The sequence below is a fragment of the Ceratotherium simum genome, chromosome 17 (assembly GCF_057802395.1).
Source record: "Ceratotherium simum simum isolate JZ-2026a chromosome 17, ASM5780239v1, whole genome shotgun sequence".
Taxonomy (NCBI): Eukaryota; Metazoa; Chordata; class Mammalia; order Perissodactyla; family Rhinocerotidae; genus Ceratotherium; species Ceratotherium simum.
The window spans coordinates 57575105-57588346 of NC_141916.1; the positions used below are offsets into that span (position 1 = coordinate 57575105).

The 13242-nt window shown below is 39.9% G+C and overlaps 1 protein-coding gene and 1 pseudogene across 1 annotated transcript in view; both read right to left on the reverse strand.

Moving 5' to 3' along the window:
* TULP3 (TUB like protein 3) overlaps positions 1 to 13242 on the reverse strand; it is a 69823-nt gene that overhangs the window by 5059 nt on the left and 51522 nt on the right. The window contains exons 5-8 of the mRNA XM_004438761.3: positions 4784 to 4917; positions 4209 to 4406; positions 1287 to 1399; positions 606 to 720 (exon numbers count right to left, since the gene is read on the reverse strand). Coding sequence (XP_004438818.2) covers positions 606 to 720; positions 1287 to 1399; positions 4209 to 4406; positions 4784 to 4917 — 560 coding nt within the window. The remainder of the gene's footprint in view (positions 1 to 605; positions 721 to 1286; positions 1400 to 4208; positions 4407 to 4783; positions 4918 to 13242) is intronic.
* Positions 1407 to 2415, reverse strand: LOC106803171 (small ribosomal subunit protein uS5 pseudogene; annotated as a pseudogene).

A 13242-nucleotide genomic window follows, 5' to 3' on the forward strand; every position in this document is an offset into this window, starting at 1 on the left:
GGCAAGGAGAGGGCAAAGGGAAGGTTCTCAGGTGAGGAAAGATCACATGGTGGAGCAAAGGAACGACGGGAGGGCTGTTGTGGCTAGAATGACAGGAAGAGGAGGGGAGAGCGCCGTTAGAAGAGTCTGAAAGGAAGGCCTTTATTCTGTATGCAGTGGGTAGTCATTAAAAGACTGGAAGCAGGAGAACAACAGGATCAACTGGAGCTCTGCTTTAGGAAGATTTATCTGGCAGCAGTACAGAAAGAACTAGACAGGAAAAGACTAAAAGCAAAGAGATCAGTTTCTAATTTATTGTAGCCTCTGGCAAATGGGTAAGAGGTAATGAAGGTCTGAGTTAATAGAATGGCATTAGGAAAAGAGAAGAGTAGATAAGGCAAGACATATTAAAACAGTAAAAACTCATTGAACTTGGCAATTCATAAATAATTAAAACTTGAATATATAGAGAAAATGATGCCAGCAACAGAAAAGGGGGATCATAAAAATAGAAACAACCTTGATAGGGAAGATTATGAGTTCAGTATTGGCTAAGATAACTCTGAAGTACCAGCAGGACGTCCAGGAGATTAAGGAAAAGAGTACATTCCGAGGAAGGCACTTACATAACAGATGGCTGCCAGCTCCTGCCGGGTATACGCCTTTTCTACCAGACCTTGGGCCTTGGTTGGGCTGACACCATGGTCATAAACTGTAAACTTAGTCCCCATGAGGTTGGATCTAGAGTCAAGAGAAAAAGTCACCATAATGACCTACATTTTTTCTCTTATACAAACACAGTCTAGGAGAGGTATGTAACAGAATAGAAGCCTGGTTGCCTATTCTCCAAATGTCTAAATGTTCATCATCACTTTTGCAAAGATCTCTCATTAAAACAAGGAAGCGAGGGGCCAGCCCTGTGGCGTAGGGGTTAAGTTCAGCACGCTCAGCTTCGGCAGCCTGGGTTCAGTTCCCGGGCACAGACCAATACCACTTGTCGGTGGCCATGCTGTGGCAGTGACCCACATACAAAATAGAGGAAGATTTGCAACAGATGTTAGCTCAGGGCAAATCTTCCTCAAGTAAAAAGAGGAAGATTGGCAATGGATGTTATATCAGAGCGAATCTTCCTCAGCAAAATAAATAAATAAATAAAATAAAAGAAGGAAGGGACTTAGATTTACTTTTATCTTTTTTTTTACTACAACATCAATACATGCTCATTGTAAAAAAGACATGGATTGCTCTGAAACTGCACGAATAAAAGCGTCAGAAAGAATAGGACAGTGATACAAGGCTGCTCCCACCTGAGTTTGCCAATATAACTTTCTCCTTCACGAGATAAATCTGTTGGATCAGTGGAGATAAGGTAATTGGATGTTTTGCTCTTTTTCCGTTTTCTACCTGCAAGAAGAAATATCTGGAAAAAGAAAAAAATGTCAGTCAAAAATGAGGTCAAGAGAACCACCATGGTTTGTTGTACCTATTCACTTAGCAAATGTTGAGCAAGTGCCTATCATGTACAAACAAGCAGTAAATCTTTGAGTCTTTTTAAAAAAAATTCACTTTAATTTTTCTTGTATGAAAACTATGTGGTGGCCACAGCTGGAGCCTGGGTCTTCTGCACGGAGACTCTAGTGTGGGCCTTTACAAGATGGTCAGTGAATTCATGATGGGGGACTTGGTGAACACAGTCTCTTTCCAGAGGTCGGGGGTGAGACAGCTGTAGATCTTGGAAATGGCCTCAAAGGTGGACTTGGCGAAGTTGCCTAAGGTAGCAGTGCAGCCCCGGGCTGAGGTGTCACAGTGGTCAATGTCGGCCAGCAGCAGCAGCTTCTGGGGCACACGGCTGAGACGACACCAATGCCCCTGGGGGGCGGGTATGAGGCGCAGCAGCACAGAGCCACATCAGCCAGTCACCTTGCAAGGGACGTTGTGGAGCTTGAAGATCTTATTCTCCCAGCAGCCTCCCTGCACTGGGACTACAGAGAGCTTAACCAGAATGATGGCCCCACATATGGCAGTGGCTACCTCCCTGAAGGATTTAATACCATACTGACATGTCCCTTGTAATCCCCAATGGCGACCAAATGCCTTGAACCTGTTCTGCTGGCCAGTACAGGTCTTGCTTTTGCACGGGCATAATCTTCAAAATTTCGTCCTTGAGGGATGACCCCAGGAAAAAAAGTCAACAATCTCAGATTCCTTGATCGAAGCAGAGGAGACAGATCTCTAGGGACTTGCTCTTCATGTTATTGACCAGGTGACCCAGCTTGGCGAGGGGCATCCACTCCTTGTCCTTGGCCTTGCCTCCACAAGCTCCACAGCCTAGACCCCTTCCTGAGAATCCGCTGACAAAGCCTCAGCAGAGGTCGACAGGCCCCACATTCCAGGGCTCCCAGGGCCTCCGCCCTCGTCCTCGACCCTCCCCGCCATGGCACCAATGTCATCCACTATTTTATTCTCTGAGAAGACCAATTTTGGGGTCTTTATCCCTTTTCCTTTCTTTCTTTCTTTTTTTTTGGTGATGAGATTGGCCCTGAGCTAACATCCGTTGCCAATCTTCCTTTTTTTGCTTAAGCTTGTCCCTGAGCTAACATCTGCTGCCAATCTTCCTCTTTTTGCTTGAGGAAGATGTGCCCTGAGCTAACACCTGTGCTAATCTTCCTCTATTTTGTACGTGGACGCCGCCACAGCATGGTTTGATGAGCAGTGTGTAGGTCTGTGCCCAGGATCTAAACCCGCGAACCCCAGGCCACCGAAGCAGAGTGTGTGAACTTAACTGCTACGCCACCAGGCAGGCCCCTTTATCCCTTTTTCTAACCCTCGTAATGCTTCTCAGAATTCACTATCAGAGTTTCCCTACTGTACAACTTTTCTAAATTCACTAGCTTGATTCTCCATATAATTATTTACAACTTTATCCCTAAAACCTCCAGTGACTTTTTTAAAAAGTTTCATCCAATTCCATGAATGAGAGTCTTTCCAATTTTAGGAGAGACAGGATCCTGAATACCCATCCTTCCCATTCTTGACTGCAGCTGCTTTCCTTTTTTTTTTTTTTTTTTTTTTTTAAAAGATTTTATTTATTCATGTTTTTCCCCCCAAAGCCCCAGTAGATAGTTGTATGTCGTAGGTTCACATCCTTCTAGTTGCTGTACGTGGGACTCGGCCTCGCGTTGGACGGAGAAGTGGTGCCTTGGGGCGCGCCCGGGATCCGAACCCGGGCCGCCAGCATCAGAGCGCACGCACTTAACCGCTAAGCCACGGAGCCGGCCCATGCAGCTGCTTTCCTAATACTCCTTTTTGTATTTTGTTGTTTTAAACCCCTGTGACTTCCATGATATGAATACTGTCACATTTACATGTCCTTCCTACACCCTACTAGACCTGGACAATAGGGAAGCAGAAGAATGGCAGTAGCTAGGAGGGGACTTTGGAATCAAACAGACATGGGTTTGAATCTGGCTCTGCATTTATTAGTGTGTTTTGAGGCAAGTATGTCATTCCCTAAGCCCCAGTTACCTCATCTATAAAGCAGGGATGAGAAATCCTATCTTACAAGGTTGTTATAAGGACTATTGGTGATAATACACATAAAGCACTTAGCACACACCTGGTACGTTGTAAACACTCAATAAATAATGGTTATAGTAATGATATCTACTATCATCATCTCATTTCTAGGCTCTTAAAAACATCCATCCACTTAGACCAGGTATTAATACAAAATATGCTTTTCATTAGCAAGTATTAAACTGCCTCAGATTTATGTATAAATAAATTAGAATTTCTAGGGTGAGAAACACAAGTTATTTCACTTGCATGTTCTTCTCTATTTCCCATTCCTCCTATTCTCTAAACCTTGTCTCTTTCTTCCACAATGTCATGTTCTACCATAATAAAAATAAAAACCAAAGAGCACACTCCCTACACCCCAAAAAAAGGTTTGCAGCTTAAAGTAATTACATTCAAATATTCTCTTCCATTTTCTTACATTCTGTATACAACTCTTCTTCTTTGGGGTGAGGATACATTTTGCCTATTAGACTATGAACTCTTTAAAGACAGCGAGAACACAGCCCCTGGGAATTGATAAATACACTCTACTTCCAGCTGACCTGGTCTAATACCAGGGCTATTCCCCTCTCAGAAGACCCATCAACAATCTGTTCCCACAACATTCCTCCCTCTATCTCAAGATCTGTCTTAAGAATCAATTCTCATACCTTCCGGTTTTCATCCTTTTCCAAGTGCATATAGTAAGTGGGGAAGAGACCCCGATCCATTCCTTTTTTATCCCTGGTTATCCGACACTTGACTGTGATACCTCGAGGGGCAGGACTAAATGCAAAGTCCTCTAAATTCTCCACTTCTCCCAGCTGGTTATCAATTTGTTGGGCTGCAATACCAGAAGCTCCTGTATCCTGAAAGAATAGCCATACATGAGCAATAGGTGGTTGGATAAGAAAACCTCATATTCTCTTCAAGAAACACTTAATGGACAAAACAACATTGATTTATCCCTACGTCTTCAGTCTTCTGACAAAATAAGGGGAAAGTCTGAGAAGTTAAATAAGTATATGAATATTGGGAGTATGAAGGAGCTAGGTACGAAAATGGGAAGAGAAGCTAAGTACAACAGCTGGCTTGAGACACACAAAATTAGAGAACTCATGAACTTTAAGTCTAAATTCGAGCTTAAATCTTTGAACCCTGATTCAGCAGTGGTATTTAAATGCTGAAGATATGTTTGGGAAATAGTTAAATTAGCTCCAAAGGAAGAAGTTGCAGAACTACATACTGTGCTTGATTTCTGGCTTGATGCAGAATTGGGTCTTTCTGCCTCTGAATATGGTGAATGAGATCTTAATTTTTTTCCTTCTTCTTCCTCCCCATCAGTCTCCTCTTCATCAAAGTTCAAACTACCTGAGATACCTAGCAGAAAAGGAAGAACTGTCAACAACAGCCAACACTGGTTTAAAAAAGAAATCTTTGAAACAAAGATAATTTTAATTTTCTTGCTTAAAACATTACAAGCTATTCTGACTTATGTGGCTATTTTATCCAAATTTTGACAATTCTTTCTTCATATTCTCACTCAAATCCATCCCATGTTTTCCCTTCCCATTGTTGCCACCCTAATCTTAGCTCTTTAAAACATTATGTCTTCGGGAAAAACATTTGCAAATTGTATTATGATAAATGATTAATATCCAGAACATATAAAGAACTCCAACAACTCAACAACAACAAAACAAACAACAAAATTCAAAAATGGGTAAAGGACTTGAATAGACATTTCTCCAAAGAAAATATATAAATGGCCAATAAGCACACGAAAAGATGCTCAACATCACTAGTCATTAGGGAAATGCAAATCAAAATCACAATGAGATACCACTTCACAAGCACTGGGATGCCTATTATCAAAAAAACAGAAAATAAGTGTTGGCGAGGATGTGGAGAAATTGGAACCCCTGTGTACTGCTGGTGGCAATGTAAAATTGTACAACCATGGTGGAAAACAGTATAGTGGTTCCTAAAATAATTAAACATAGAATTAACATATGATCCAATAATTCCACTTCTGGGTATATTCCCCAAAAGAATGGAAAGCAGAAACTCAAACAGATACTTGTACACCAATGTTCACAGCAGCATTATTCACAATATCCAAAAGATGAAAAAACCCAAATACCCATCAAGTGATGAGAAGATAAACAAATTGTGGTATACACATACAATGGAATATTACTCAGCCTTAAAAAGGAAGGAAACATGCCACAACCTGGATGAATCTTGAAGACATTATGCTAAGTGAAATAAGCCAGACACAAAAGGACAAATACTGCATGATTCCACTTATATGAGGTACCTGGAACAGTCAAATTCATAGACAGAAAGTAGCACAGTAGTTACCAGGGGCCGGTGGGAGAGGAGAATGGGAGTTATTGTTGAATGGGTACAGAGTTTTATTTTGGGAAGATGAAAAAGTTCTGGAAATGGATGGTGGTGATGGTTGCACAACCACGTGAATGTACTTAATGCCACTGTACTGTCCACTTAAAAATGGTCAGGAGTCAGCCCAGTGGTGTAGTGGTTAAGTTCACATACTCTGCTTCAGCAGTCCGGGGTTTGTGGGTAGGGATCCTGGGCATGGTCCCAGACACTGCTCATCAAACCGTGCTGTGGCAGTGTCCCACATACAAAAATAGAGGAAGACTGGCACATTGTTAGATCAGGGATAATCTTCCTCAAGCAAAAAGAGGAAGATAGGCAACAGATATTAGCTCAGGGTCAATCTTCTTCACCAAAAAAACCCAAAAAGGTTAAAATGGTAAATTTTATGTAATGTATATTTTACCACAATAAAAGAAATTCAATGATCCATTGCTCTCTATATCAGTTACTTTTTTGTTTTCCTGTATTTTGTTCATCTCTAGTCTAGTTAAGTATTTTGAGTTGGGAATGTTTGAAATACTACTACCTTGGATTTATGAAGCACCTTTTACATAACATTAAAAACTATTTTTTCGTGTTATCCTCCCATTTATATGAGTTTGAGGAGGAGATATTGGTAATCTTATTTTTTGTTTTGTTTCTTGTGTGTTTATGGAACATATGTGGAGAGGAATACGGACATAAAATAAAGCATGATGTGTGTTATTAAAGTATGGTACTCAAATTTACACATGAAAGCATGAGGCTCAGGGAGAATTTTTTGTCAGAGAAGCAAGACAAAAAAAAAAACAACGTAAATTCCCTTTTCTCGTTACTCTACAAGGTGAAGTTATCCCTCATATAATAGTTGAAATAGTCCCCAAATCATGGATTTAAAAGTAGACTTAACAACAAGCAATGTGGCTTTCATTTCCTGCCCACGGTCAACCATCTCAGAGGAGGGACAACTATGATCTATTTTTACACAGTTCCAAAATAAACTGGTATTAGCTTTTCTCAAGGACACCCAAGAATAAGACAAAGGCTGGTTAAGAAATAAATCTTGATCAGTGATGTTAGCATCATGGCAGAGTGAGCTTTCCCCCTTAGACTCTCCCACCCAAGATACAACAAAAAGGACGTTCAAATACCAACAGAAGACATTCACACAACACAAAAGACGTCTGAGAAACCCACGCAGCCTTACATCTGAAGGTGGAGGTGCTGGAACCCCTGGAGGAAGTGGAAGGAGGTAAGCAGAACTCCTCTCCTCCCTCAATGACAGCGACCCTGGGACCAGGACCATGCGGCTCTCTGAAGGGGGGGAGGGGTGGCCCTCCGCGGGAAAACCGTCGCTTTCCAAGTTCTCTCACAGCCTGTGGGAAATTCCCATACAGAGGGCACTGAACTGTTGCAGGAGTGTCTTCATCAAGCTAGCACCCAAGGAGAGCAGATAGTGAGGGAAGAGTGAGAAGCCCCCGGGGATCAGGCAGGCGAAAGAAAGAGCCCCTCCCCCTGCCCAGAGCACCAGCACAGCTGGTCGGCCAGAGCGCCCACAGATTGCAGCAGGCTCAGAATACACAATTCTCAACTTGCACCCAGTGGCGGCAGGTGGAAGCTGCAACCAGATATTTTCAGGATGAGGAAAAATAAGCCCACGCCTGCAAGCAGTATGCAAAATATATTAAATCTCCAACCAGAAGGAAAATGACAAGCATCCAGAAATCAATCCGGAAGGCAGAGAAATTTATAACCTACATGACAGAGAATTCAAAATCGCTATCATAAAAAAGCTCAACAAACCACAAGAAAATACAGATAGACAATTCAATGAAATCGGCAACTTCTTCACAAAAGAGATTCAAACTATAAAGAAAAACCAATCAGAAATGTTGGAGATGAAAAACAATATGGAAGAGATAAAAAAAATCTGGAATCTTTAAAGAACAGAGCTGACAATATGCAAGAAAGAATTAGCAATATTGAGGATAGGAATGCAGAAATGTTCCAGATGGAGGAGGAGAGAGAACTAAGACTAAAAAGAAATGAAGAAATTCTCCGAGAAATATCGGACGCAATTAGGAAATGCAACATAAGGATTATAGGTATTCCAGAGGGAGAAGAGAGGGGAAAAAGGAGCAGAGAGCTTGTTCAAAGAAGTAATAGCTGAGAAATTCCCACACCTGGGAAAGGAGCTGGCAATACAAGTGAATGAAATCAATAGATCTCCTAAATATATCAACATGAAAAGACCCTCTCTGAGGCATATGGTAGTAAAGCTGGCAAAAGTCAATGAAAAAGAAAAAATATTAAGGGCAGCAAGACAAAAAAAATATATAACATACAAAGGAATTCCTATCAGGCTTTCAGCTGATTTCCCGGCAGAAAACTTTACAGGCTAGGAGAGAGTGGAATGATATATTGAAAATTCTGAAAGACAAAAACTTTCAGCCAAGAATATTCTATCCAGTGAAAATATCCTTCAGATATGATGGAGAAATAATAACTATCCCAGATAAACAAAAGCTAAGGGAGTTCATTGCCACAAGACCCCCACTACAAGAAATGCTCAAGAAAGCCCTCACGCCTGAAAAAGAAAAAGAGAAAGGGGATACAAAGCTTTGAGCAAGGAGAAAAATAGGTAGACAAAATCAGAAAAATTGCAGCTCTCTATCAGAATAGGTTAGCAAATACTTAATTACAACATCAAAGATTAAGGGAAGGAAAACACCAAAAATAAATATAACCTCATCATTTAACCAGAAACTCACAACACAAGATGGAATAGGTTGTGACAATAATAACTTAGAAGGGGAAGAAGTTGGAATCGACTTAGTCCATTTTCTGATGGCCTCTTATTTCCTTAGACTATCTCAGGGGCTGGCCTGGTGGCGTAGCAGTTAAGTTCATGCACTCCACTTTGGCGGCCTGGGGCTCACAGGTTCGGATCCTGGGCACGGACCTGCACACTGCTCATCAAGCCATGCTGTGGCAGCATCCCACATACAAAATAGAAGATTGGCACGAAGATTGGCTCCATCCAAACACAGCAGATTACACATTCTTCTCAAGTGTGCATGGAACATCCTCAAAGATAGACCCCATGCTGGGAAACAAAGCAAGCCCCTATAAATTTAAGCAGATTAAAATCATAACAAGAATCTTTTCTGACCATAATGCTATGAAACTAGAAATCAACTACCAGAAAAAAACTGGGAAAGTGACAAAGATGTGGAGAATAAACAACATGCTACTGAACAACCAATGGATTATTGAAGAAATTAAAGGAGAAATAAAAAAATATCTGAAGAGAAATGAAAATGAAAATACTCCATACCATCTCATATGGGATGCAGCAAAAGCGGTCCTGAGATGGAAACTCATACCAATACAGGCCACCTTAACAAACAAGAAAAATCCCAAATAAGCAATCTTAAACTACACCTGATTAGAAACTAATTAGAAAAAGAACAAACACAGCCCAAAGTCAGGAGAAGGAGGGAAATAATAAAAATTAGAGCACAAATAAATGAAATTGAAACCAAAAAAACACAAGAAAGGATCAATGAAACTAAGAGCTGGTTCTTTAAGAAGATAAACAAAATTGACAAATCTTTAGCCAGACTCACTAAGAAAAAGAGAGAAGGCTCAAATAAATAAAATTAAAAATGAAAGAGGAGAAATCACAATGGATACCACAGAAATACAAAGGATTATAAGAGAATACTATGAAAAACTATATGCCAACAAATTGGACAATCTAGAAGAAATGGACAAGTTCTTAGACTCATACAACCTCCCAAAACTGAATCAAGAAGAAATGGAGACTCTGAATAGACCAATCACAAGTAAAGAGATTGAAACAGTAATCAAAAACCTCCCAAAAAATAAAAGTCCAGGACCACATGGCTTCTCTGGAGAACTTGACCAAACATTCAAAGAAGATTTAATACCTATCCTTCTCAAACTATTCCAAAAAATAGAGGAAGATGGAACACTTCCTAACACATTCTATGAGGCCAACATCACGCAGATACCAAAGCCAGGCAAGGACAACACAAAGAAGGAAAAGTACAGGCCAATATCACTGTTGAACATAGATGCAAAAATCCTGAACAAAATATTGGCAAACTGAATACAGTAATACATTAAAAAGATCATACACCATGATCAAGTGGAATTTATACCAGGGACACAGGGATGATTCAACATTCGCAAATCAATCAATGTGATACACCACAGTAACACAATAAGGAATAAAAACCACATGATCATCTCAATAGATGCAGAGAAAGCAGGTGACAAGACCCAACATCCATTTATGATAAAAACTCTGAATAAAATGGGTATAGAAGGAAAGTACCCAACATAATAAAGGCCATATATGACAAACCCACAGCCAACATCATACTCAATGGGGAAAAACTGAAAGCCATTCCTCTGAGAACAGGAACAAGACAAGGGTGCCCACTCTCGCCATTCTTATTCAACACAGTACTGAAGGTTTTAGCCAGAGCAATTAGGCAAGAAAAAGGAATAAAAGGAATCCAAATAGGCAGTGAAGAAGTGAAACTCTCGCTGTTTGCAGATGACATGATTTTATATACAGAAAACCCTAAAGAATCCATCAGAAAACTATTAGAAATAATCAACAACTACAGCAAAGTTGCAGGGTACAAAATCAATTCATCAGACTAAAGAGTTTCTTACAAAAATCAATTGCATTTCTATACTCTAATAACAAACTAACAGAAAGAGAACTCAATAAGACAATCCCATTTACACTCACAACAAAAAGAATAAAATATCTAGGAATAAGTTTAACCAAGGAGGTGAAAGACCTATACAATGAAAACTATAACACGTTATTGAAAGAAATCGATGATGACATAAAGAAATGGAAAGATCTCTCATGCACATGGATTGGAAGAATAAGCATAGTTAAAATATCCATACTACCTAAAACAATCTACAGATTCAATGCAATCCCAATCAGAATCCCAAGGACATTCTTCACAGAAATAGAACAAAGAATACTACAATTCATATGGGGCAACAAAAGACCTGAATAGCTAAAGCAATCCCCAAAAAAAAGAACAAAGCTGGAAGTATCACAATCCCTGACTTCAAAATATACTACAAAGCTATAATAATTAAAACAGCATGGTACTGGTACAAAAACAGACATACAGATCAATGGAACAGAATTGAAAGCCCAGAAATAAAACTATACATCTACAGACAGCTAATCTTCTACAAGGGAGCCAAGAACATACAATGGAGAAAGGAACGTCTCTTCATTAACTGGACAGCCACATGCAAAAGAATGAAAGTAGACTATTTTCTTTCGCCACATGCAAAAATTAACTTAAAATGGATCAAGGGGCCGTCCTGTTAGCAGAGCAGTTGAGTTCGCACACTCCACTTAGGCGGCCCAGGGTGCATGGGTTCAGGTCCCAGGCATGGACCTACACATTGCTTATCAAGCCATGCTGTGGCAGGCGTCCCACATATAAAGTAGAGGAATATGGGCACGGATGTTAGCCCAGGGCCAATCTTCCTTAGCAACAAGAGGAGGATTGGCAATGGATGTTAGCTCAGGGCTAATCTTCCTTACTAAAAAAAAAAACAAAAAAGGATCAATGACTTGAAGGTAAGACCTGAAACTATAAAGAGGAAATAACTCTTTAACTCCTAGAAGAAAATATAGGCAGAACACTCTTTGACATCGGTCTTAGAGGGATCTTTTTGAATTCCATGTCTACTCGGGCAAGGGAAACAAAAGAAACAATAAATAAGTGGGACTTCATCAGAGTAAAGAGCTTCTGCAAGGCAAACAAAACCAGGATCAAAACGAAAAGGCAATCCACCTGCTGGGAGAAGATCTTTGCAAATCATATATCCAACAAGGGGTTAATCTCCATAATATATAAAGAACACACAACAGAAAAACAACCCTATCAAAAAATGGGCCGAGGATATGAACGGACATTTTCCCAAGGAAGATATACAGATGGCCAATAGGCACATGAAAAGATGTTCAACGTCACTAATCATCAGGGAAATGCAAATCAAAACTACACTAAGATATCACCTTACATCTGTTAGAATGGCTATAATCACCAAGACAAAAAATAACAAAAGTTGGAGAGGACATCGAGAAACGGGAACCCTCATTCACTGCTGCTGGGAATGCAAACTGGTGCAGCCTCTATGGAAAACAGTATGGAGATTCCTCAAAAAATTAAAACTAGAAATACCTTATGATCCACCTATCCCACTTCTGGGTATTTATCCAAAGAACCTGAAATCAATGACCCAAAGAGGCTTATACACCCCCATGTTCACTGCAGCATTATTCACTATAGCGAAGAAGTGGAAGCAACTCAAGTGTCTCTCAACAGATGATTGGATAAAGATGTGTTACATATATACAATGGAATACTTCTCAGCCATAAAAAAAAACACAAAATCATCCCATTTGCAACAACTTGGATGGACTTGGAGGGTATTATGTTAAGTGAAATAAGCCAGACAGAGAAAGACAAACACTGTATGACTTCACTCATATGTGGAATATAAACTAACACACGGACAGAGAGAACAGTTTGGTGGTTACCAGGGGGAAGGGGGTCGAGGGGTGGGCACAAGGGGTGAAGGGATGCGTTTAGATGGTGACTGACAAAAAATAATGTACAACTAAAATTTCACAATGTTATAAACTATTATGACATCAATTAAAAAAATTAATCTCAAGTGAAAACATATGTCCGCACAAAAACTTATGGATGAACGTTCATAGCAACATTATTCATAATAGCCAGAAGTGGAAACAACGAAAATGTCCAGCAACTGATGAAGAGAGAAACAAAATGTAGTATATCCATACAATGGAATGTTATTTGATAATAAAAAGGAATGAAGTACTGATACATGCTACAACATGGATGAACCTTGAAAACATTATGATAGGTCACAGAAGCCAGTCATAATGGAGCTCATGGTATATGATTCTATTTACATGAAATATCCAGAATAGGCAAATCCACAGAGATAGAAAGTAGACTGGTAGTTGCCTAGGGCTGGAAGAGGTGGAGGGAAACAGGCAGTGACTGCTAATGGGCAGGAGGTTTCTTTTGGGGGTCATGAAAATGTTCTAAAATTGATAGTGATGATGGTTGCAGACCTCTGTGAATATACTGAAAACCAATGAATTACTTACTTTAAATGGGTGAATTGTATGGTATGTGAATTATATCTCAATAAAGCTATTATAAAAAAATTCTTTGGTTTTTGAAGGACATTTTTTCTTTTGTTTTC